The sequence below is a fragment of the Pseudochaenichthys georgianus genome, unplaced genomic scaffold, assembly GCF_902827115.2.
Source record: "Pseudochaenichthys georgianus unplaced genomic scaffold, fPseGeo1.2 scaffold_544_arrow_ctg1, whole genome shotgun sequence".
Classification (NCBI taxonomy): domain Eukaryota; kingdom Metazoa; phylum Chordata; class Actinopteri; order Perciformes; family Channichthyidae; genus Pseudochaenichthys; species Pseudochaenichthys georgianus.
The window spans coordinates 12893-37322 of NW_027263105.1; the positions used below are offsets into that span (position 1 = coordinate 12893).

Here is a 24430-nt window from a genome sequence, read left to right on the forward strand (position 1 = left end):
TTATAATGGTTGTATGAACCGTAGCCTGTAACAGATTGTTAAACAAATGAATTCCAATTTTGCAATTCAATTATAATTCCAGGTAAAGTCAGATAAAGGCTTTACAAATAGGAAACAAAAGAGTATTTGTACAAGACATGTTCAATAAGTGTGTCATAGGTATTTGAAACCAGAATGAGAACATCCCACTGAGCTTCTGGCACGCCATGTTGTGATGTAATTATCAGGAGAACAACGTGTCGTCAATTGTTGTTATTTGTTTTTCCACTAATAAATTAAGGATGATAAACCAACTTGGTCTTTATTAGTCCATTTCTCGCCCCGTAAAGGCAACGTAATGGTGTGTTCTGTGAGCGCGGCAGCTGGGAGCTTTATGTACAGTACTCTCTGGCAAAAGGCCCGTAGTGAAACCGCCTCAGGCCGACTCGCATGTGGGAGAAAAAACGCTTTCCCTCATGCTGCCTCCGGGAGGAAACACAAACGAAAGCAACAACGTCCATTAGTTTTTCCCTTTGGTTTAATTAGTCACCATCTTTTCTGCCGATAAATGTTTGGACGATACCTGGAAGCTTAATTAAAGCCGATAACGACGTTCAAACACTTAAACCAGAACATAAAACCAATACACTGAGATTGAGATGCATTTAACTCGTAGGAGCTTATTCACTTGTTTTGTAAAAGGCTAACCAAGGCATACTCCATTGGTGGTATTTCGGGGAAATGTGAAAGTGAGAGAAATTGTTCAGGGGTTTTAACATAATTCAGATTTGCTGAATCCAATAAACCCGTTTCCCAGGCTTTATTTTGAGTCTTTGACCATCTAATTTGCATAAACAAAATGGCTTCCACATGTTTGACCGTCTTTTGACTCCAATCAGTGGTTTAATTTACATAACATCTTTGTTCTGCTATATTTCTGTAGCTCGGCAAGCAACAGGTGTCTTCACTTGTGTTTTAAAGATCTGAGTTTTAAACATTTGAAAATAAATCTAGTTTTGCTTTGCACAGATATTGAAGAAAACATAATTGTTTCTGTAATTGCTGCATCTCATTTGCATATTGATGAGTCTTCTTTACTGATGGCTGTAATTGTGAGATATGGGCACTTGTCATTTCTGCTTGACTAGTGCAGCACATGAATAATATATTCAAAGTATGGTCCAAAATATGCAATTTGGCAGCCACTTTGTCAAATTACGAGTCAAAAACTCGAAATGTAGCTCAGGAAACGGGTTTATTGGATTCAGGATAGCTTCATTATGTTAAAAAGATTAGTTCCAGTCTTCACCCAAGAACGCAAACTGTGTACAGAGGCTTTGTTTCAGAAATCCACATCCTCTATACTGGAGAGAATCTTCCAACAGATTTAAAAGATGTGTTAGATTAACCTCCACCAATAAAGCAGCGGGATCTGACCTGAACTCTGAGGTGAGAAAGACGTAGCTAATCGCTAGATGCTCTTATTTATGTGATTTTGCACACGTAATAATGTCCTTTCTTCTTCCCCAGTGTATTCATATGATCCGTGGAGATGAATGTCTGGATCATAAATACATCAACACGCTGTTCTCTGGGCTGTACTGCCATCTAGTGGCGGCTGCTTTTTCTTGGAAGAAACAGTGACCTAAGGAATGAGGACACATCAACAATACACCCACGTTCTGGTTTCACGCTTCCCAGCAGACTTTGGAAACTGGCTGGAGGGATGTTCTTATCATCGTGACGTAAAAGTAGAACACATGCATACATTTGTTCGAGTAGTCTGAGCAAGAGAACAATAAAATACCCCGAAAGTATTTCTCCGTTCAGAGTGTAGAGGTTACATTAATTAGCACTCCTCCCTTGGCTGAGGTGCTCCTGATCTGCTCTGATCACGTTCTGATTTTCATCCAGGAACATCTGGAGAAGCCAGATGTTTCAATCAATGACAGCAATACTGGGAAAGCTCGACAAAGGGAAGAAATCTATTCAATACAAAGGGTTTCAAAGGTCCCTATTATCAATATATCCAGAGCCTGTCTCTGATTGGCTGAAACAGAACAGATCATTGCAGCATTACCCATAATCCCCTCTGTTTCAGCCCTATTTCCAAAGTGCTGATTCTCTGTCTGTTACTTTAGATGACAATAAGGAGCCCCTCCCCACGCCCCTCTGAGAGACATCTGGTTACAAAGAACTCAATAGCCGCGTTCACACCGCGTACTTCGCCGCACTGAGTTCCCCCATGGCACTAAGTACAGATCGCGTTCACACCGGAATAAGTCCCTGAGGGAAGATTACACAAATGAAGCCGCTGACGTCACTTCTTCTTCTTCTTCTTCTTCTGCTTTGGGTTTACTGGCAGGCCGCAAACAGCTTCACGGCGTATACTGCCACCCGGAGTCCCCGGCCGGAAGTCCCCGGAGTTGGGGACTTCTTCATGTCTCTTCTACATCAACATGTGTACCCTCTTCTTCATGTCTCTTCTACATCAACATGTGTACCCTCTTCTTCATGTCTCTTCTACATCAACATGTGTCCCCTCTTCTTCATGTCTCTTCTACATCAACATGTGTCCCCTCTTCTCCATGTCTCTTCTACATCAACATGTGTCCCCTCTTCTTCATGTCTCTTCTACATCAACATGTGTCCCCTCTTCTCCATGTCTCTTCTACATCAACATGTGTCCCCTCTTCTTCATGTCTCTTCTACATCAACATGTGTACCCTCTTCTTTATGTCTCTTCTACATCAACATGTGTCCCCTCTTCTTCATGTCTCTTCTACATCAACATGTGTCCCCTCTTCTTCATGTCCCTTCTACATCAACATGTGCCCCCTCTTCTTCATGTCTCTTCTACATCAACATGTGTCCCCTCTTCTCCATGTCTCTTCTACATCAACATGTGTCCCCTCTTCTTCATGTCTCTTCTACATCAACATGTGTACCCTCTTCTTTATGTCTCTTCTACATCAACATGTGTCCCCTCTTCTTCATGTCTCTTCTACATCAACATGTGTACCCTCTTCTTCATGTCTCTTCTACATCAACATGTGTCCCCTCTTCTTCATGTCTCTTCTACATCAACATGTGTACCCTCTTCTTCATGTCTCTTCTACATCAACATGTGTCCCCTCTTCTTCATGTCTCTTCTACATCAACATGTGTCCCCTCTTCTCCATGTCTCTCCTACATCAACATGTATCCCCTCTTCTTCATGTCTCTTCTACATCAACATGTGTCCCCTCTTCTTCATGTCTCTTCTACATCAACATGTGTCCCCTCTTCTTCATGTCTCTTCTACATCAACATGTGTCCCCTCTTCTTCATGTCTCTTCTACATCAACATGTGTCCCCTCTTCTCCATGTCTCTTCTACATCAACATGTGTCCCCTCTTCTTCATGTCTCTTCTACATCAACATGTGTACCCTCTTCTTTATGTCTCTTCTACATCAACATGTGTCCCCTCTTCTTCATGTCTCTTCTACATCAACATGTGTACCCTCTTCTTCATGTCTCTTCTACATCAACATGTGTCCCCTCTTCTCCATGTCTCTTCTACATCAACATGTGTCCCCTCTTCTTCATGTCTCTTCTACATCAACATGTGTCCTCTCTTCTTCATGTCTCCTCTACATCAACATGTGTCCCCTCTTCTTCATGTCTCTTCTACATCAACATGTGTCCCCTCTTCTTCATGTCTCTTCTACATCATGTGTCCCCTCTTCTTCACGTCTCTTCTACATCAACACGTGTCCCCTCTTCTTCATGTCTCTTCTACATCAACATGTGTCCCCTCTTCTTCATGTCTCTTCTACATCAACATGTGTCCCCTCTTCTCCATGTCTCTTCTACATCAACATGTGTCCCCTCTTCTTCATGTCTCTTCTACAGCAACATGTGTCCCCTCTTCTCCATGTCTCTTCTACATCAACATGTGTCCCCTCTTCTTCATGTCTCTTCTACATCAACATGTGTCCCCTCTGTGGAAAGAGACTCTGGGACTCCCAGCAGCTTCTACTGAAGCCTTCCGAGTAAATCGCCAGAACGCCGACACCTCCTCATCTCCACCGCTCCCATGTTTTCTTTTGTGTTGCCATAAGTTAGTCTCTCCGCGTTGGTGCGCGGGGCTAATGCTAATAATGCTAATGCCAGCAAATACAATGGCGGCTTCACAAAGCTTTTCAGAGTCTTACGGCGTGTGGGTTGCAATTCGCCCAGTTAATCGAAATTTGTACTTTTTTCTCCCCAGGAAAGTCCCACCTCTCTAGCAGGGACTGAACATGGGGGTAAAAGTTCTCGGAACTAAGTTCTCTTTTTGGTGTGAACGCAAAATTCCAGGCACTAACGGGAAAAGTACTCCGGTGTGAACGCGCCTATTGGTGCTCTAGGAGGAGATTCAGGTGATAAGGTGGGCGGCAGGCAGGCCCGGACTGGCCATCGGGAGGACCGGGAGGTTTCCCGATGAGAGAAAGAGAGAGAGAGAAAGAAAGCACGCTCACCGGTTACGTGTATTGTTGTTGTTAGCATCTGGTGCTAGCTAGCTGCGCTAACGGATATAAGGAGCTGTCAACAAGGTGGGGGGAGAGTCTGATAAGCTCAGCTCAGGTGAGGTAAAGGACTGAGTGTTTAGATAGTTAACTTAGTCTAAGTTCTCTGTGGGTCTCAAACGGTTTGGTCACCATAGTAAACACATATTCCCATTTGAAGGGGGAGTGATTAGTAAAATATGCATGAATAATAAAAAATAAAACGTTAACTAGGTGAAAAAAGGCAAGATAAACTTTATAAACTTGTTGAGAGCTAAAACTAGTCTTTGCTGCTGCCTCAAAGAGGAGCAGGGGGGAGACAGGTGAGGCTGGTTCAGGAGCACAGACACACTCACAACTATAAATGAACCAAAAACAAATAAATAAACAAGTTTCAATGTTTTTTCAGATTGGATATATCCCATATCCAATATCCAATCCAATTGGTTATGGCCATGTACTTATGATTTTATGATTATTTAAATGTATACAGTTCTGTTTCATATGGGTGTAGTCTCTTTATTTCCCCCTCAAAGTGCACCAGATTGATGCATTTAAGTACAACATTTAAAAAAAAATCTTACCGGGGGTGCATGCCCCCGGACCCCCCTAGAGGATTTCAGGTCCACCTCCACTTAAAATATGTTCACATGGATAGGTTCCTAGATGTGCACAGCAACGCCTAAATAGATTTGCACAGCAACGCTGTATATATTGACAAATAAATCCAGGAAAATGGCACAAAAGAAAACTGGTAGTGGCCTGGCAGGGTGTATAATTCCCGGCCTGACTTATTGTCCCAGTCCGGCCCTGGCGGCAGGGTTACCTTGGTTGCTGATTGGCTAATGGCTACACAAGACAAAACATCGATATGACATCATAAAGTGGCCAAAATATGATCATCTCATTTTCAGACGGGTTTTTATAGAAATGGATCAAAAAGAGAGAGAATCTTTGTTCCTGAAACTTTCAGAGTCTCTTTCCACAGAGGGGACACATGTTGATGAAGAAGAGACATGAAGAAGAGGGGACACATGTTGATGTAGAAGAGGGGACACATGTTGATGTAGAAGAGACATGAAGAAGAGGGGACACATGTTGATGTAGAAGAGACATGAAGAAGAGGGGACACATGTTGATGTAGAAGAGACATGAAGAAGAGGGGACACATGTTGATGTAGAAGAGACATGTAGAAGAGGGGACACATGTTGATGTAGAAGAGACATGAAGAAGAGGGGACACATGTTGATGTAGAAGAGACATGAAGAAGAGGGGACACATGTTGATGTAGAAGAGACATGAAGAAGAGGGGACACATGTTGATGTAGAAGAGACATGAAGAAGAGGGGACACATGTTGATGTAGAAGAGACATGAAGAAGAGGGGACACATGTTGATGTAGAAGAGACATGAAGAAGAGGGGACACATGTTGATGTAGAAGAGACATGAAGAAGAGGGGACACATGTTGATGTAGAAGAGACATGAAGAAGAGGGGACACATGTTGATGTAGAAGAGACATGAAGAAGAGGGGACACATGTTGATGTAGAAGAGACACGAAGAAGAGGGGACACATGTTGATGTAGAAGAGACACGAAGAAGAGGGGACACATGTTGATGTAGAAGAGACACGGAGAAGAGGGGACACATGTTGATGTAGAAGAGACACGGAGAAGAGGGGACACATGTTGATGTAGAAGAGACACGAAGAAGAGGGGACACATGTTGATGTAGAAGAGACACGAAGAAGAGGGGACACATGTTGATGTAGAAGAGACACGAAGAAGAGGGGACACATGTTGATGTAGAAGAGACACGAAGAAGAGGGGACACATGTTGATGTAGAAGATACACGAAGAAGAGGGGACACATGTTGATGTAGAAGAGACACGAAGAAGAGGGGACACATGTTGATGTAGAAGAGACACGAAGAAGAGGGGACACATGTTGATGTAGAGGAGACATGAAGAAGAGGGGACACATGTTGATGTAGAAGAGACATGAAGAAGAGGGGACACATGTTGATGTAGAAGAGACATGAAGAAGAGGGGACACATGTTGATGTAGAAGAGACACGAAGAAGAGGGGACACATGTTGATGTAGAAGAGACACGGAGAAGAGGGGACACATGTTGATGTAGAAGAGACATGAAGAAGAGGGGACACATGTTGATGTAGAAGAGACATGAAGAAGAGGGGACACATGTTGATGTAGAAGAGACATGAAGAAGAGGGGACACATGTTGATGTAGAAGAGACATGGAGAAGAGGGGACACATGTTGATGTAGAAGAGACATGAAGAAGAGGGGACACATGTTGATGTAGAAGAGACATGGAGAAGAGGGGACACATGTTGATGTAGAAGAGACATGAAGAAGAGGGGACACATGTTGATGTATTAGAGACATGAAGAAGAGGGGACACATGTTGATGTAGAAGAGACATGAAGAAGTGGATTTTGCATACTTGGTCCCCTTTAAGAAATATAGGAATAGTGCGGAAAGGTGAAGTGGTAACGAGCAGGTTAATTGAACACAGCCATCTTAATAGTACAGTAATAAAATAGTCAGCAAAGACAGGAAGTTATGACGAGGCTAAGGAACGTGGGAAGGGTGGAGCACACCATTGGAAATATATTGGAATTTGGAGAAAGCACTCAGTATTGAGGAACAGTCACAATTCCAGAAGGAGGCAGTTACGGCCCCTACACACGGCGGCGTGCGTTGCCGCATGGCGGTGGGCGTGTCTTGAGCTTGGGGAGTCAACGCGAGCAGCCCGACCAACAACCAATCACATGAATGTCCCGCCCCGGACATACAAAGCAAAGCATTCATGCTACATCCATGCTGGCTAACTATACTGTCTGCTTGCTAGCTGTCCATTCAAACGAAGTGCACTGGATATAAACTCCCCAAACAGGCGAACCCCTACCAGTTTCCCCCACTGCCTCTGCCACCCCCCCCATGCCTGGCTCCTCCGGTTTGTATCCCTGTATGTTCCCTACCGCCACGATCATTTTCTCCTCCTTTTGTTGACATATGGGAAATAACTGCGGTCCGGCTCTCCCAGCATACACCCGGTTTGATTGGCTACTGCTTGTACTGTCAGATTTACATACGAGGGATTTGATTGGCTGACGCCTCCGTCGAGGCGGCAAAAGTAGAACATTGCTCTACTTTTGCAGCGAGCACCTCAAGAGAAGCTACGCTTTGCTCCCACAATGCAGTTCGGCGAATCGTGACGTCACCCCATTCAAAGTGAATGGGCAGAAGCGTTGAAGCGGCAACGCACGCCGCCGTGTGTAGGGGCCGTAACGGCTGTAAAGCACCAAAGAAGACGAATCCTCTTTCACTTTTTGTTGGATTCTGTTCCTCAAAAAGTCCAAATAGTCCATCCATCCATCTTCTCCCGCTTATCCGTGGTCGGGTCGCGGCCCAATAGTGCCAAATATAACTGCTAATGATATTTAGAAGATCTGAAATTAAATCAGTTTAACAGCAAGGACTAATGAAATGATGGCATATCTGGAAAAACCACATAAAGAGTAGAGTTTATAACTAGATTATTAACTAATGTCTGTTCAATGTTCCCGGCAACTTTAGAAAACATGTTATTTTTCTCAGGTTTAGATGAAGACACAGTGGACTCAATGATACTCACTGAGGCTACCGCAATGGGAAGAGAGTGGAGCACCAAAGGGTTATTAGAGATCAGGGAATAACAACTTCAGGTCCGAATGGCTTTATTCAAATATCACAACAACACAGGATTAATATCTAGAATAAAGGTTTGTTTGTTTTCTCCTCAGAGTAATCATCTTTCAGGCATGACGTTACACACTCTGGACAGTAGGTGGCGGCATTCACCTTAAGCTGTTTCCTAATGATAACTTCAGAAATGTCTTACAATCACTGACCATCGAAACATGGATATGGACACTTCATCTGTAATTTCTCTGAGAGTTAAAGGTTAAATTGGCAATAATTTTTTAAGCAAATTAAATGGTAAAAAACGTACAAATAAAGCGTGGGACTGGGTTTCTTGGATCCAGAAGAAGTTCCTGGCGTTTACCCAATCCCACTATTCTATAACTATAATACAGAAAACGATGAAAACACACACGAGCGAATAAAAAAATAAATGTTTTGCAACTCAAGTTCTCCACAGAACAACAAGCTGAAAATAATAAAGCAGTTTTCCTGAACCACACGTCAGGAGAAGATATACTATGAAAGGTAAAGCAAGGCCTCCAGTTAAAGGTCAGAGGTCAAGAGAGGAGCTTTCTCTAGTAGCTCTGCATGGCCATGGACGACTCTCCGCCGTCGTGCTTTCTGATCTGATGGATCATCAGGACGCTCATCAGCAGGGCCAGCAGCTGGGAAAAAGACAGGAAGACGGTTAAAAGAAACCGACCAATCAGAAGACACTATTGCGGAAGAGAAAAATAAAAAGGTAAGCAAATTTAAAATCCACTTATTTTTACCCCATGAAGCGTTTTACCTCGTAACTAACTTGCTCGAAACATCAAATTCTACATTTACTTCGGTTATGTTGAGGTCCAAAAGCAACGTTAACTTTGCCGTTAAATCAAATCCAATCATCAACAATAGGGTACATTCTGACCCCTCTTTAATATTATTTTCTTTTATTTATTACTATTCATTCATTTAACAGGGACAGTGCACATTGATCAACACTTCTATACATGTGCCAGAGTTAGCCATCTGTAGTCCCTGGTCAAGCTAAAGACAATACATACAATCAAATAAAAACATGCAACACACATTACTGGAATACTTAATACAAAAATATAAAACAAAAAACAGAACAATTCAACAAAACAATTAAATAAAAAAGTATTCCAGGAAGTATTGTGTTGAACAAACCCAACTATCATTGTATCCAAGGTGTGGTTATTTTTTTGTAGTCTCCTATAATCAATAACCTATAATCAGAGTTGGGTGTAACGCGTTACAAAGAACACATGCTAAGGTGAAGCTAACGCACATAGCTGTTGTTTATTTATATCACGTAGTCTGTTCTTCTTCTCTGTTTTCCGGTTGTTGCCTGTTTTGAATGACGAATACACACTACCGCCGCCTGCTGGTAAGGAGAGTTATTGCCACTCACGCATGCGCAGTTCGTACGTGCTCGGCTGAAGTCTTTGCGGTGTCTGGCTCCAGTGCAACACATGGCCAACACGCAGGAGAACACGCCGACGCAACAGCGTGAGCAGAGATAGACTGCGCAAAATATACAGATAGCAGGAGACAGAGGACAGCCACGGTCAGATAGCAGGAGACAGAGGACAGCCACGGTCAGATAGCAGGAGACAGAGGACAGCCACGGTCAGATAGCAGGAGACAGAGGACAGCCACGGTCAGATAGCAGGAGACAGAGGACAGCCATGGTCAGATAGCAGGAGACAGAGGACAGCCACGGTCAGATAGCAGGAGACAGAGGACAGCCACGGTCAGATAGCAGGAGACAGAGGACAGCCACGGTCAGATAGCAGGAGACAGAGGACAGCCACGGTCAGATAGCAGGAAACAGAGGACAGCCACGGTCAGATAGCAGGAGACAGAGGACAGCCACGGTCAGATAGCAGGAGACAGAGGACAGCCACGGTCAGATAGCAGGAGACAGAGGACAGCCACGGTCAAATAGGAAAACATTCAGGATCTGGATCAGTCTGATGCGACAATGGAAACTGAACTAAAGAGAACATTTGAAACTTTAGCAGTCTGCGTGATCTGCCTGCAGAGAGGGGCGGGCCGGCCCTGCGACTAAAGTAACGAGTAAAGTAACGAGTAAAGTAACGAATTACTTTATGTAGAGAGTAACGAAGTAGTGTAATATATTACTTTTTTTTAGTAACTACCGCATCTCTGCCTATAATCAATAACCTATAATCAATAACCTATAATCATGCGTTCATGCGAAATTTGCTGACTTTTCTCAAAACACAACGACTTCTTAAGACCTCAAAATGTTACGTTTAGAACTTCGACTGAAGACTCGGAGAAAAATTGACTTTGTGCTTTGCTAGTGCATTTTTTAGGTCCAATGAAATAGTAGACCTTAAATGAAACGGAACAGCAAAGCAATGTGTCGAAGTCAACCCGAGCTGAAGCGAAGTTCATCTTTTCATACTTCAGGGTTGGGGGCGCTGCCGAATGGTGCCGAACCCATCAACACGGACAGAAAGAAGAATAAATAAGAAACTTACTGCGAGGATTGCAAACGTGAAGCAGATGCCCATAACGATCTTGAAGATGAAGTTGGCAATCACAAAGAGAGCACCGCTGCAGCTCTGCAGGAGAAAAGATGGAGAAAGGGTCGTTATCTGGAAACGTCACAGGAAGGAGAACTGGATGGTGTCTTGGTTAATTGATTGAATACCGTCGCGTAGATCTGGTCTGGGCCAAAGAGTCCCTGCAAGAAAAACAAAGGTACCGAAAGTCAACAAGTGTTCAAAAACAGCTATACATGCATCTAAACAGAAGGGAACCACACATCGTAGAGAGGAGGTCATTGAAGGCATCCCAATCCCTTAATACACCGTTACTGTATTAACTAACCCTGTAGATACCCTGGGTAATGCCACAGTTCATCTTTAAGAGTATGTTCTGATCCTGTGATGATAACTCCTTCTTGCTTTTCTCAGACGACTTTGACTTTCTAAGCAATACTGAGAATTGTAGTTCGTGGATTCAGTATCTTAATCTGTTCATTGTGTGGACGGAAGAAGCTCGAAAGGCAACTCAGAGACCATCCATGCCATCATTACCTAAAATCATACACAGCTTCCAGATGATTTGGTCCGTGCAGTGAGGAAAAAGTGGCTTTCATTTTTACACAAGAAGTCATCTTTACTTTGAAATGGGGCTCACTGATTACTTATACATTTCTAAACCTGGTCTTTCATTTTCATTTAACAAAACCTACCACATTGGCTTTACATCTAGATGAAAAGAGGGATCTTTTATCTTGCATCTTGCACTCACAGGACTGAGGGATGTACATTCCCCAGTCGCTGGAGCTGACCACACCACAGCATTGGAACTGAAAACATGCGAGACAAAGGGTTACACAAGGTGGGCATTTAGCCTGAGAACTATCCATTTCCAAAGCTTCTAATGGGTTGAGATAAGAAGTACTTTACTGATCCTAATTTGGGATTTGTTTGCATTGCAGCAGCATAAAAAGACAAGGCAGTGTACATTAGAGGAATTAAAAGACTAAAACAATCCAAAATGTAAACATCTCAAATAGAAATAAAATTAAAACAGTAGAAAATATACACGTTGAAATACAAATTTACATTAACAAAATATAAAGCAGGAAGTTATATTAAGTGTGTAAGGAATGGAATATTAAATATTACATTGAATATAAATGTAAAATGTGTGAGTTTTTATCAAATATGAATGTAACTGTAATGTTAGCATCGACCTTCATTAAAAAAAAGAAATCTATTTACTTCCTCTAACGTACATTGGAAAGCATTCATCCTAGAAGAACCATGTTTTAGGTTAGCTAGACGACATTTGAAAGATTTTAAAAGTGCATTTACACCCTCTTCGAATCTCATTAGTATCGATTTCAATTCTTTGTCTTCCATGAAAGGCTTTGCGGCATCAGCGGAGGCGGTGTCCAAAGAATGCTTCAGCTAGAATAAAACAAACAACAACATTAGCATCAAGACCGAGAGAGAAGGTTTAAAGAATGTTAAGAAAGTCCGGTCTCACCGCATTTCGTGTTATAGTCACGAAATTAATTTCATCTATTGATTCGTGTTCACCAACACGATCTTCGCATTTTTTTCGTGTCACACAGAGCGATTTTAGACATTATACGATTTAAAATAAAAACAATAATCGTGGCTTGATATTGAGTAAGAAAATGTTTTTATGAACCCCACAGCTTCCGGTCTTCCAGGACCCGACCGGACAACAAGACGTGGCGCAGGCACGAAACACACTACCTATAGAAATACATTGCTTTTAAAATCGTTCTGTGTGACACGAAAAAAAAAGGGGGAAATCGTGAATCAAGAGATTACATGTCGTGACTATAACACGACATGCCGTGAGACCGGGTTGTTTACAGACAGCACGTTAGCATCAAGGTAGATAAAGATAATATAAGCATGAAGTCAGTTATGGCGCGTTTCCACGGCAGCGGGTAGCTCGCTTTTTGGTTGCGTTTCCACTTGGCCTGGTTTTGGCGCTGGGCGACTTTTTCACCTTTTTTCTGGCCCGACTAAATCGTGGTTCTCGGGCCAGGAACAACCCGGCTGAGTCGGGCTGAGCATGCTACACTAGAGAGAGAATCGCTGGCAAGGAGCTACAACTACAACAAGATGAACATATTTGACCGTGATTTAATTGTAATACACGTTTCAAAATGATGCCGAAGTAACAACACACTGATACCGGTTAGTAACAACCATGAATTAATGCTTTGACAAGTCTGCAGAGAAAAACCTTTTAAAATGCGTGTTTTCTGAATGGAGATCGGCTAAGCTAACGTTGTATATGCTCCGACCGTCCACACTCACAACAACGGCCTACAGACATAAATAAACCAGCGACTGTACTCTCCATGACACAGGCAGTCTGTGGTTTGGACTTGTTTCACTTCTGTCTAGTTTCTGATCAGATATGAGGAGCTGTGAGCTCTGAGGGCTAACGGCTAACGGCTGTGTTGGTTTTGTGGTTCTCATTGAAGATGACGTCACGGCTCCGCCTACACTGCGTTGCTATAGTTACTGCCCCTGTTCCTAAACTGTAATGGAAGCGCAGCATTAAAGTGAGCCTGTCCCAACGAGGCCTAACCAACCCGAGCGAGGACGAGCGAGGCCTGCAGTGGAAAGGCGCCATTAGAGATAGAGAAAGTCACATGTAGTAGAAATAGCGTTGGGAAAGAAGGGAGCCGGATAAACAGATTACCGTGTTTCTTGAGACAACGACAACAATGCCAAAGATCAGCATGATGATCATTCCCGCCACCATGAAGCCTGCAAACTGTTAATCAAACGATGTCAGAACACTCCTGTTAAATAAGGTGCTTAATCTAAAGAAAGACAAATCAGTGTCATAATAGTAACTTAAGTCGATATAGCGCCTTTCGGGGGACCGAGGGTCGCTCTCCAGGAAAACAGGAGAAACAAAACATCATGAATTCTTCCTCTGCTTCACATCTTGTACGTACTATTCTGAGGACGAGTTCTTTCTCCATGCACGCGGCAACGATTCCCAAGACGGGGAGGATGAGGACACCGAGGGCAAACACCCAACTCCAGGCCAGACTCGGACCCCCCAACGCCGCTACCTGAAAAGCAGGACGACACAAGGTCTTTCATTCTGCAAAGTAAAGCGCAGATGGGCCCATGTTCCATCCTCAGTGTCTCCATCTATTTACTGAGACATTTAAAACCACTTCAGTGGAACACAGTGCTGGACAGGGAACACATATAACGTAACACATACGAGTCAAATGATAAAACAAGATAACAAGTACAAATAACTAGAATCCCAGACAGTCGGTAAAACATCAGGTCAGTGTGAGAAAAAGTGGAAATGTACTCCGAAGACATTCTTCACTTGGGGCCACTGGAATCTTCTTCTTCGTCATCGTATTTTACATTTTCCCACGGTTTTTACGACACCGCTAACGTAAGTGAGCGGTGAGATTTGACTGCATCACACATAGGGCTGGGTGTCGTTTGGATTTTAACGATTCCGGTTCTGCTTTTCGATTCCGGTTATTTTCGGTTCTCGATTCCAGTTCTTTGAGAGAGTAAAAATAAGTCCCATGACAAACTGGGAGAAAAATATATTTATGAAAACATTAAGTCACATCTATATTCCTATTTACAAATCCCTTCACACTGCTGAATTTCTTACAGTTATTGAATACAATTATATCAAAATAATCTCTGCATTGTTTAGTTAGTTCTAAGTGGTGCAGTTTGAGAATGTACAGTTGGCCCAGTGTCCTCTGATGCTACACTGCAGCCTGAGTCCAACCACACATCTCCAACACATAGGCCTAATAATAATAATAATAATAATAATAATACATTATTATTATCTCAAAAAGAGAGATGCTAACAAATAATCTAGGAAGTGTAACCACTTGGATTAAACCGGAGGTGTCATCCTGGACTCAGATTTGAACTTCAACACCCATTTAAACAAAGTGACCAACATAGCTTTCTTTCATCTCAGAGACAAAGCGAAGGTAAGACCATTCATAAATCACATGATGCAGAAGCTAATTCATGCTTTATATCTAGACACTGCATGCACTATTCACTGGTCTCCCCAAGGAAGCTAGACTCCAGCTCGTTCAACACTCTGCAGCTAGACTACTGACGAATACCAAAAGGAGGGAACACGTCAGTCCTGTCTCAGCTACTCTCCACTGGCTTCCTGTAACCTTCAGAACTGATTTGAAGGTGCTTCTCCTCACATACAAAGCTCTGAATGGACAAGGACCCAGCTGCTGACTCTCTGACGAACTACACACCTGCCAGAACACTGCGATCATCAGAAGCAGGTCTATAGAGGTCACCAGAAAGAGTCCTAAGAAGATCGGTGAAGCAGCCTTTGTGAACTACGCCCCAAACTGTGGAACATGTTACGCAACAATATTAGGGAAGCCAATGCGTTTATGTCTTGTTTTTTACTGATGTAAAGCACTGTGAACGGCAATCCCCTGTATGAAAGGTGCTATACAAATAAAGTTATTATTATAATATGTATAGCCTATAGGCCTAGCGCTTTTCTGTCCTGCAACACACCTGCTGCAGCTGCTCACTGTTTGTAAAATAAATAAATAGTATTTTCATTTCAATAATGTACTTTCGGGCACTTATTGATTAACTATTGACAAAATCACTAGTATTGTTTATTCTAGTACAAGTAATGAGTTTTGTTACACTTTATATCATATTGTAGTAAATGTTTGCTTCTCTATCTTTGGCGACTTTCTCAAAGGCAGAGCCTCCCCCGTCATACTCCAATGTAACGGAAAAACAACTAAAGAAAAACTAAATAGTAATAATAATAACATGTCTCCACTGATCTGTGTTGTGTGATTTCTGTTTGATTCCAATCGCTTCTTATAGTCAAAATCAGCAAATTGGCCGAGCTCCGCTACGACTAGGCTCCATGGGAGCGAAGAGGAGGGAGGCGGGACGAGCTCTGCCTCTCGTAAGCCCACAGTAACTGGCCAAAGCGCGGGCACTTATTTTGTGAGCGCGCTCAAGCCAGTTACTGTGGGGGGAGGTGAGGCACAGAGGAGCTCTGCCTCACCTCAGAATGCGTCACCCCACAGAAACGGGCTGGAAAGCGGCCCTCAGCGCATGCCTGCACCATCTCACTGTATGTCCCCAATGTAATGTTTGTAGATCCCTTTATTACATGTGTCCTCGCCATCCAGTCTCTAAATAACTTATTTCACATATATGATATTCAGGCTCTCATCGTACAACGGCAATGAAAAAAGCACCAGGGGAGGCAGCCGTAACCTCTGCCGCACTGAAGGGGGCGCACGCGAGCCCACAGGTTCTTGTTGCTACTGTTATTCTACGCAGAGACGGTAGACGCAACAACAAGCTAGACTTCTGAAACTAGAGGGAGATCAGGAGGACTTTTACAAACAAGTAATAGAGATTGTTGTCCAGAAGGAAAGCACTCGTGATGGCGAGATGAAGCTTTGAAGCTTTCCAGCCAATTGGTTCGCTAAAGGGTTTCATGAGGCTTCATCTGAACACAAACCCCCTGCTGGTCAACGTGTGTACAACAGGCAGATTGGACATCTCAACAGTGTGCTCTATCTCATACCGAGTTCCCAATGAGTACAGCCTTAGAATACCTCTAAACAACCAACATTAAATCATATATTCATGTTAACAATATTGTATTTATTCCAGTTTAATGATTGTGATTGAAAAGCCTAAGGAGGCTGGTAAACATTGCAAAGAGGGATTTGTATCCTTGATAATATTCATAAACGTAACCACGTTGTATTCCGGAGAAAAGCTAAACCATATCAAAGAATACATTTATTAACTACATTATCTCATTTAGCTGTAGCTTTTATAAACAACAACAAAGACGTATTGTTCAGTCGTTGAACCGGGACCCTGCGGTCATGAGTCAACTGCTTTCCAGCTGAGCCGCAGCACACACGCTGAAGCTCACTGAAACACTGTAAGATATGTATTCCTGTATTTATTCATGTTTTTATTTCTACATTTATTTATGCTTGTATCTATTTATACTTATGACATGTTCCAACCTCTATATAAGTGAGGGTCTGAGCGCTCTTGATTCCATCGTGTCACCGGGCCCGGGTACAGGAGGGGTAATATGTAGAGATGTCCCGATCCGATCACGTGATCGGCTCCGATCACGTGATTTTCAAAAGATCGGAATCGGGAGAAAAAAATCGGGGGTCGGGAATTTATTTTATTTTATTTTTTATAAAATATTTTTTTTATTTTATTTAATGTTACAAAACAAAAATGACCATGTTCACGTCTTAAAGTCATCCTGAGGACTTAGTTTTGGTTTAAAATTACACAACATCATGTATGTGTTGCTTTCTTTGGGCTTGTTTCAGACCTGGTTGCTTATTCCTCTCAAAGCAACAGAGTGGGCGCAGTGTCTGATAGTAGCAGCAAGCTAGCGAGAGGCTACGTTCAGCTGGTGACTCGGGAGTCGGGACGGAGAAAATGTCATACGCCACCTGAGAAACAAACAACAACAACAACACGACGAGTACACAGCGGCCACTCAGGTAACGGCACTGAAACAACCGACACTTTCAGAGGCTTTTAAAAGGAAAGAGAAACGGCCCCAGAACAGAGAAAAGGCCAAATAACAGCCAAGATAGCTGAATTCATCGCGTTGGATGACCAGCCGTTATCTGTTACCTTTTTTTTCTCTTAATGCATTGCATAAAGATCGGATCGGGAAAAATCGGTATCGGCAGATTGTCAAAATCAAATGATCGGAATCGGATCGGGAGCAAAAAAAGGTGATCGGGACATCCCTACTTATGTTTAATCCTTCCTTTCCAGGTTTTACAAAAGTCTTTGAATGTTGGCCCAACTTTTCCGTTTCAGATTGTTTAACATTTTGAGAATTGTTACATTTTCCCTTCACATTATGAGATGCCGTAAGGATTGATAGTTGAAGTCATGTAATTATGCTATCAGGCGTCTTTTGATGTAATATTTAATGAAGCCAACGTGAATATAATCCTAAATTGAAGACAGTGCAAGTTTGATTAGTTTCTTACACCTGAGCTGGATCTCTTAAGGTCCTGAAGTTTAAAATGCTTTCGACTAGTGATTGCCTGAAGTAAATCTTTAAGCAAGCCGGTTTTGATGTTATAGTTTGATAAGTGAGATTAGCTAATGAGTAAATGTAAAACATATTAGTTTAAAATAAATGTTTTTGTTATTATGTATCTGTGATTTTGTGTGTTATGCTTTTGACAAAAGATGCTCCAAACACTGATGTTTCTGTTATGATTGGCCCAATCATTGTGCTTGAATGTTTCAATCGTATCATGTTGTTCTTAATGTGATATTGATGTAATGGATGTAAGTCCACACTCAAATCTGAAGATTCCCGTTGATTTAAGAATTGAACAAAATATTATTAGACTAAGGTTTTTAGATTATCAAAACTGATAAAAAGAGAGAAACTGTTGGGGAAATATTTCCCAAGGCCCATAACGTTGACCCGGTTGATCAGGTGTGTCCTGACTGAGCACACGCACCTGTCACCTAACGGGGGGTAGTGGTGGTCTAATGGATAGTGAGGTGGGCTGAAGATCAGAAGGTTGAAATCCCGGCAGGAACACCACCACTAGTGTGCCCTTGAGCAAGGCACTTAGCCCTCAGTTACTCCAGGGAGAATGTCCCTGTAATCGGTAAGTGTAAGTCGCTTTGGATATGAAATGTAATGTAACCTGGCTGCCTCAGTGCCTCCCTGCTCCTGCCTGCTGGCGGCAGCTGGTAGAGGTGTTATGGTTCTATCTCGTTATGCAGTATGTTGATGCTTCTCTCTGAACTAGCTGGGGTAGAGTTCTTCAGAGTTGACGTGAACTCTACCGTGAAGTCAGAACCTCTGACTCTTGGACATGTCTTGTGAATTCTCCGGCCGAAGCTCCAAATAAGCCGTCAGTGTTTGCCATCAAAGCTCCCCGTGCCTCCTTTGACTCGATGCCTCCTCCTGCATTGCTACACAGAAGTTTCCCCCGCACCAAGTTTGCTTTCTGCTCTGATTGCATCGTCCTGTCTCCCAGACAAGGTGCAATGGAAAGTCTCCTGAAGGCTGCATCGGCTTTGCATTCAAAACAGAAGAAGGACCGAGCGCCTCCTCTACGTCTCACGCGGCGGCCAGGCGTTCCTTACACACATCCCCATCCCTCACCGTGACTTGTTTTAAACATCTCTAAACAGGTGCGGGGTTTCGGATGTGTGCGGGATTATCCAAGTAGCAAACCAGCTGCTTTGGTTTCCACTCAAAGCTTTGACATAATTAACATTCCTACGTCTGAAAGAGGTTATAAAAGGTTGTTTAATGGTAAACAAAATCCCCTATTTGTATTTACAGTAATCAACACAAACAACCTCTGGAACCTCTGTTTTAACTTATCGTTTTATGTGTCGTTCACAGCTGACTCTCATTTAGTGGAGTCACGTTACGGCGAATCTGCCGCCAGGAGACATCCCGTAGTGGAGAAGTTGTAAAAGATGTTTGTCACACGAGATGTCAAACTCTGGCAGAAATACAACCCTGTTTCTGGTTCAACTTCTGTCGGAGCGGTTGTAGTTTATTTATGCTTCTAGTAAACCCAGTAGTGTTGTTACTAGGGATGCTCCGATCGCCAACTTCGGGGCCGATCGCCGGAATCAGTATCGGCCGATACCGATCGCCGATCCGATCGAGTGGGCGGGGCCTAAATGGAAGATTTAAACTTTATATCTTCCATTTAAAGTGATGTTTAAACTCAGTTAATGCTCGTTCTCTGGAGCTTCCACAAACAACCATCAACTTAATTATTACATTCAAATTATGAACATTATTCAAGTTTACATTCACTTTGGAGTCAGTCTCAGTCTCTCTCTCTCCCCCCCTCTCTCTCTCTCTCCTCTCTCTCTCTCTCTCTCTCTCCTGACAGCCAGTCAGTCAGTATCTCAGTCAGTATCTTATGCAGCTCACTGATCCAGTAATGAGTGACCCGAAAGATATAAAGTGAGCGACAGCTATAACTAACTAACGCCGATGCAAAAGGCTGCAGTTCATTCCTGTCCACTGCCAAGAGGATGAGTCCTAACCCCAGGAAATGACTCATCATTTTAGCATTTCCTGTCCCCTGGTCTGGAGGGCAATGGTTATCTGAAAGTGCTTTTGGTTGTTGGTCGGTAGTTTAACACAATCTGAAGAGATGTTAAGGCTTTGTCCAACGAAATGGTTGGTTTTCGGTCTTTTCATGGGATTTATTGACAATGAAAAGAACCATCAACACATTTGAACCGAGCTAAAAAAGGCCAGTGCTAAAAAAGGTATCCAGCAGTTCTTCTATTGACCACTAGCTGCTCTAAAACCTTATAATGACTTGTATCTCTTCCTGTCCCCTGGAGTGGAAGTCAATGGTTGTTTTTGGTTGTTAGGTAAATACCCCACTGGTGAAATTTCATAAATGTTTGTTGGAGATTATTTTCATCAATATTCCAAAATCCAAAGGAAAAATCCCCGCTTTTTGTTGAGGGAACCAGGGAGATGCTACCTTCAGGGTCCACTACAGAAATAGCACATCCCTGTACCACTCTATAGTAAAAGGAGTCGTTGTTGTTTTTCTGCTTGGTTTGTCAGCAGGATTACAGAAAAACTAAAAGCACTATTTTCATCAAAATTGGTGGAAGAGTGTAGCCAAGCAAGAAGCTATTCTGGATCAGAGTCACGAGGCAGATACATAATTACGTTTCACTTTTGTTAACGTTTAGAGGTATGGCTTTTGCCCTGCAGTCATGTAGTGTCGGAATAATCTGAATGAATGTATCCAGAATCGAAATCAGGTAAACAGCCTTTACATTTGGAGAAACGTATCAGAGAGATATCTACGTATTGACTTAAAAGGCAGCCGTTCATAAAGTTAGAGGCTCATCTTGGCTTTTTAAACTTCTGACAATTTAAAATGTTAAAATGCAAATAAACTAATTTGCATGCTGTCTGCATTTCGAAAGCCAAAATGTAGAGTTTTTGTGGATTCACTATCTGTGATGTTGTTGTTGTTGTTGTTTACCTGGTGGCTGAAGGGGGTGGCCTGCACTGCTCCGAAGACCAGCACACCGCCGAGTATCTGAGGACAGAATCAAATATGTTAAAAACGCCAGGTGGCTGAAGAGTGCCAAACAATATAGATGTTTGGGAAATTGAGGATAAAAGACAACATGTAAACAATTTAGAAAGAAATTAAACCAATTGTAAATTAAACTAACATATATTTAAATGGAATAAAAACGCAAATTGTGATTGAATTTCTACCTATCCATGCCTGAAGTGTGTACCCGTTTCTGTCATTCCTGCCTTTGGACACTAGAGGGAGATAGAACCCAAAAACTAAAATCACTTTCTCCCTCCCAATTCTTTTTTTGGAATTTGTAAATAAATTACCTTTTTTTTGTATTATACAATTAGCTGATGCATTTACTCTGCTGCAAAAAAGATATGAGAGGCAGGAGACATTGTGTTCCAGGAAGGAATGTGGGTGTGATGGACAGGAAAAGTGAAGACATGTGCAGTTTTATTGCCTTGCACAATTCCAAACTTTATTTTTTTTGTTAATCTTTTCATTCTTTCTGCCTAAAACAAACAAAGAGAAGACCTGCTGATCGAGCTGAACAACATTATTTCTACCCTTCTAAATTAAATTAAAAAAGGGTGGAATGAAGGGCGGGAAAATATCTCTTTGATGTTTTCGCGCTTTATTATTCTAGAACAGGGGTGTCAAACTCAATTTCATCACGGGCCACATTCGCATAAAGGTTGCACTCAAAGGGCCGGTTGTAACGATATAAATATATAATATAAATATAAAATAATGTATTATATGACATTATTGCCTCTGAATTGGATTATTATCGGATAGGATAATAACTTAGTAATTAACTACGTCTGAAAGCAGAAGTCCAAGTCTCTTCAGTGTGCATGTTACAAAACGAGATGCATTGTGGGACATGTAGTTTATGGGCAACCTGCTTCTGTAAATCGGCATGTAACCGGTATAATAAACGTATTATATTCTTTGCAAGCTCTTGCGGGGCCGCATAAAATGAAGTCGCGGGCCGGATTTGGCCCCCGGGCCTTGAGTTTGAGACCCCTGTTCTAGAACCTGATTCAGCTTCTCTTGCTCAGTTTCCCACATTTTTTGGTGAGAAGGTTCAGTTTTATAGCTTTTTTCTCTTCTCCCTGCCAAAAACATACAGACCTTAAATGCCCTCACCCCTCAGACACCCCCCTCTCTTTAGTTCCTTCTTCCTTTCTCCAGCGCTCCGAGCAAAACACATAAACCATCTGAAACTCGACACGGCTGCCATTTGTTTTTTGCAGTTACTGGAAATGACTGAACGCTGATGTAGAAATCTGAGTTACACGAGAAATAAATTAAAAAAGAATCCTTCACTACTTTCATTTAAGTTGTATGCCTTCATTTTCAATTAAATCAAAGTTGTAGGCTTTGTGTATCCATCTTCTCCCGCGTACCCGTGGTCGGGTCGCGGGGGTAGCAGTTCCAGCTTTTTGTCCATTAAGAAATGTAATTTAAGAGTTTTGAAAACCCATAAATAAACCAAATAAATTCTAAAAACATATATTTGTATTTCTTTTGAGCAAATCTCTATCCTTTCTGTTTTTCTTCATCATAATACAAATAAATTCTAGATTCTACATTTTTGTTCCCAACAAGATAAAACCCCATCTTTGTTTAATAACAAGTGAAATAATTTTTAAAAGATATATTAATTCACTTATTATACACTTATATACTAATAAAGGGCTGACTTACCTAGAGCCAGTTGAGTAGCACTTGAAATGTTTGGCTCTATGAAACCTGATGTACTTTATGATTCTGTTTTCTTCAAGTTTGTATTTTGTTGGTCGAACGCCAACTTCTTGCAATCTTCATTTTGTAGAATTATTTTTATAAATCAAAAAAACACATTCCTACAATTTCGATTTCTTTCGATCTTTAAACACAGACAATTATTATTAAATATTTAACTTGGTTTTCTTTTCGAATGCTAACCCTAACCTCTTTCCCCCCCTCTTTTGATCGTGTAGCCCAAACACAAAACAAGGGTTGAGAAAAAGGAGCAATAATAATCATAAAGGTGTGTACTCACTGCAAACACCACATTGAAGAAGATAAAGAGGCATTTGATGCATCCGTTAATTTTCCCCATCTTCAGTTTTGAGTTTCTCTGAGATGAAACTGCGTCTGAAACACAGAGGGGGTGTGTGAGAGGGTTTCTGTGTGTGCGCTGGTATGCAGGAGCATGTGCTGTGAGGCTGGGAACTCAGATCTGCACGACATAGCACAGATCCTCACGACACAGAACAGATCTGCACACAAGAGTGATTCTGATCTAGTTCATTTTTCTCATTTGTTTCATTGCATCTTTTCCATTGAATATGCTTTGTGTGAACAGATAAGAATATTTAAGGCCAAACAACAAACTTTTTTTTTGGGACATTATTTACTTTTTAAAATGCTGCAAATACAAAACGCAGCAAGAAGCTCAAAACACAACGGAAACCAGGGGACACTAAAGAGTGACGCACACAGCTGGGAGACCAGGGGACCCTAAAGAGTGACGCACACAGCTGGGAGACCAGGGGACACTAAAGAGTGACGCACACAGCTGGGAGACCAGGGGACACTAAAGAGTGACGCACACAGCTGAGAGACCAGGGGACACTAAAGAGTGACGCACACAGCTGGGAGACCAGGGGACACTAAAGAGTGACGCACACAGCTGGGAGACCAGGGGACACTAAAGAGTGACGCACACAGCTTGGAGACCAGGGGACACTAAAGAGTGACGCACACAGCTGGGAGACCAGGGGACACTAAAGAGTGACGCACACAGCTGGGACGGAGCGCTTGGTGACGTTCAGGATTATAAAGCTGGACAACTGTCTCAATTTAAATGTTTTATGGTCTTCTTTTAACAATGTGATCACATGACTCCCTCTGATACTAGTACCTTAGCTACGTTAGCTTAGTTAGCTACGTTAGCTAGCCCCGGACGTCTCCAAGCACTCCGGCCATAGATAGGGTTGGCCGCCATCTTGCCACAGGCAGTTCTCTCATTCATAACATTATGGTTTACTATTTAAATAACCATAGCTTGCTCAATTTTCAAACGGTTTGGTTTTTTATAAACATCAAAGATGTAGTTATGATACTGCATACTTATAATCATGGACTTTCATATGAAAATAACATTAATCAGATAAAGCAATAGCTATACACACACAAGGTATTTATATTAAATATTTGCCGGTGTATATATTTCCATTTATTTTTATTACATTGTTAATATTTAAAATAAATTATAAAATTAAAATACATTTATATTTTATATATAAAAATCGGTCTCATGTTACCACTCTGTAAGCCAAGAGTTGTTAATTTAGCAATGCCTTAGCTTGAAGAACAGGGACACAACCAATGACAATAGCATATGTTGGTATATTATTTAGATATTCACACCTTTATCAGAAGAATCAAACCAACATAAAATGCGCTCACAGACAGGCCAGTTCTGTCTAATTTATCACAATTATTTTTGACATGAGATCTTCATATCATCCTAGTTTTGTAT

General features: G+C 42.0%; 1 protein-coding gene across 1 annotated transcript; it reads right to left on the minus strand.

Moving 5' to 3' along the window:
- Positions 1–8237: 8237 nt before the first annotated feature.
- On the minus strand, positions 8238–23079 carry LOC117443131 (tetraspanin-8-like). Its single transcript, XM_034079077.2, has 9 exons — positions 22946–23079; positions 20848–20904; positions 13729–13848; positions 13467–13541; positions 12089–12184; positions 11461–11577; positions 10915–10947; positions 10742–10825; positions 8238–8887 (listed from the first exon to the last, which is right to left on the minus strand). The coding sequence occupies exons 1-9, from the start codon at positions 23003–23005 to the stop codon at positions 8798–8800; spliced, it is 732 nt and encodes a 243-aa protein (XP_033934968.2). The 5' UTR covers positions 23006–23079; the 3' UTR covers positions 8238–8797.
- Positions 23080–24430: the final 1351 nt, after the last annotated feature.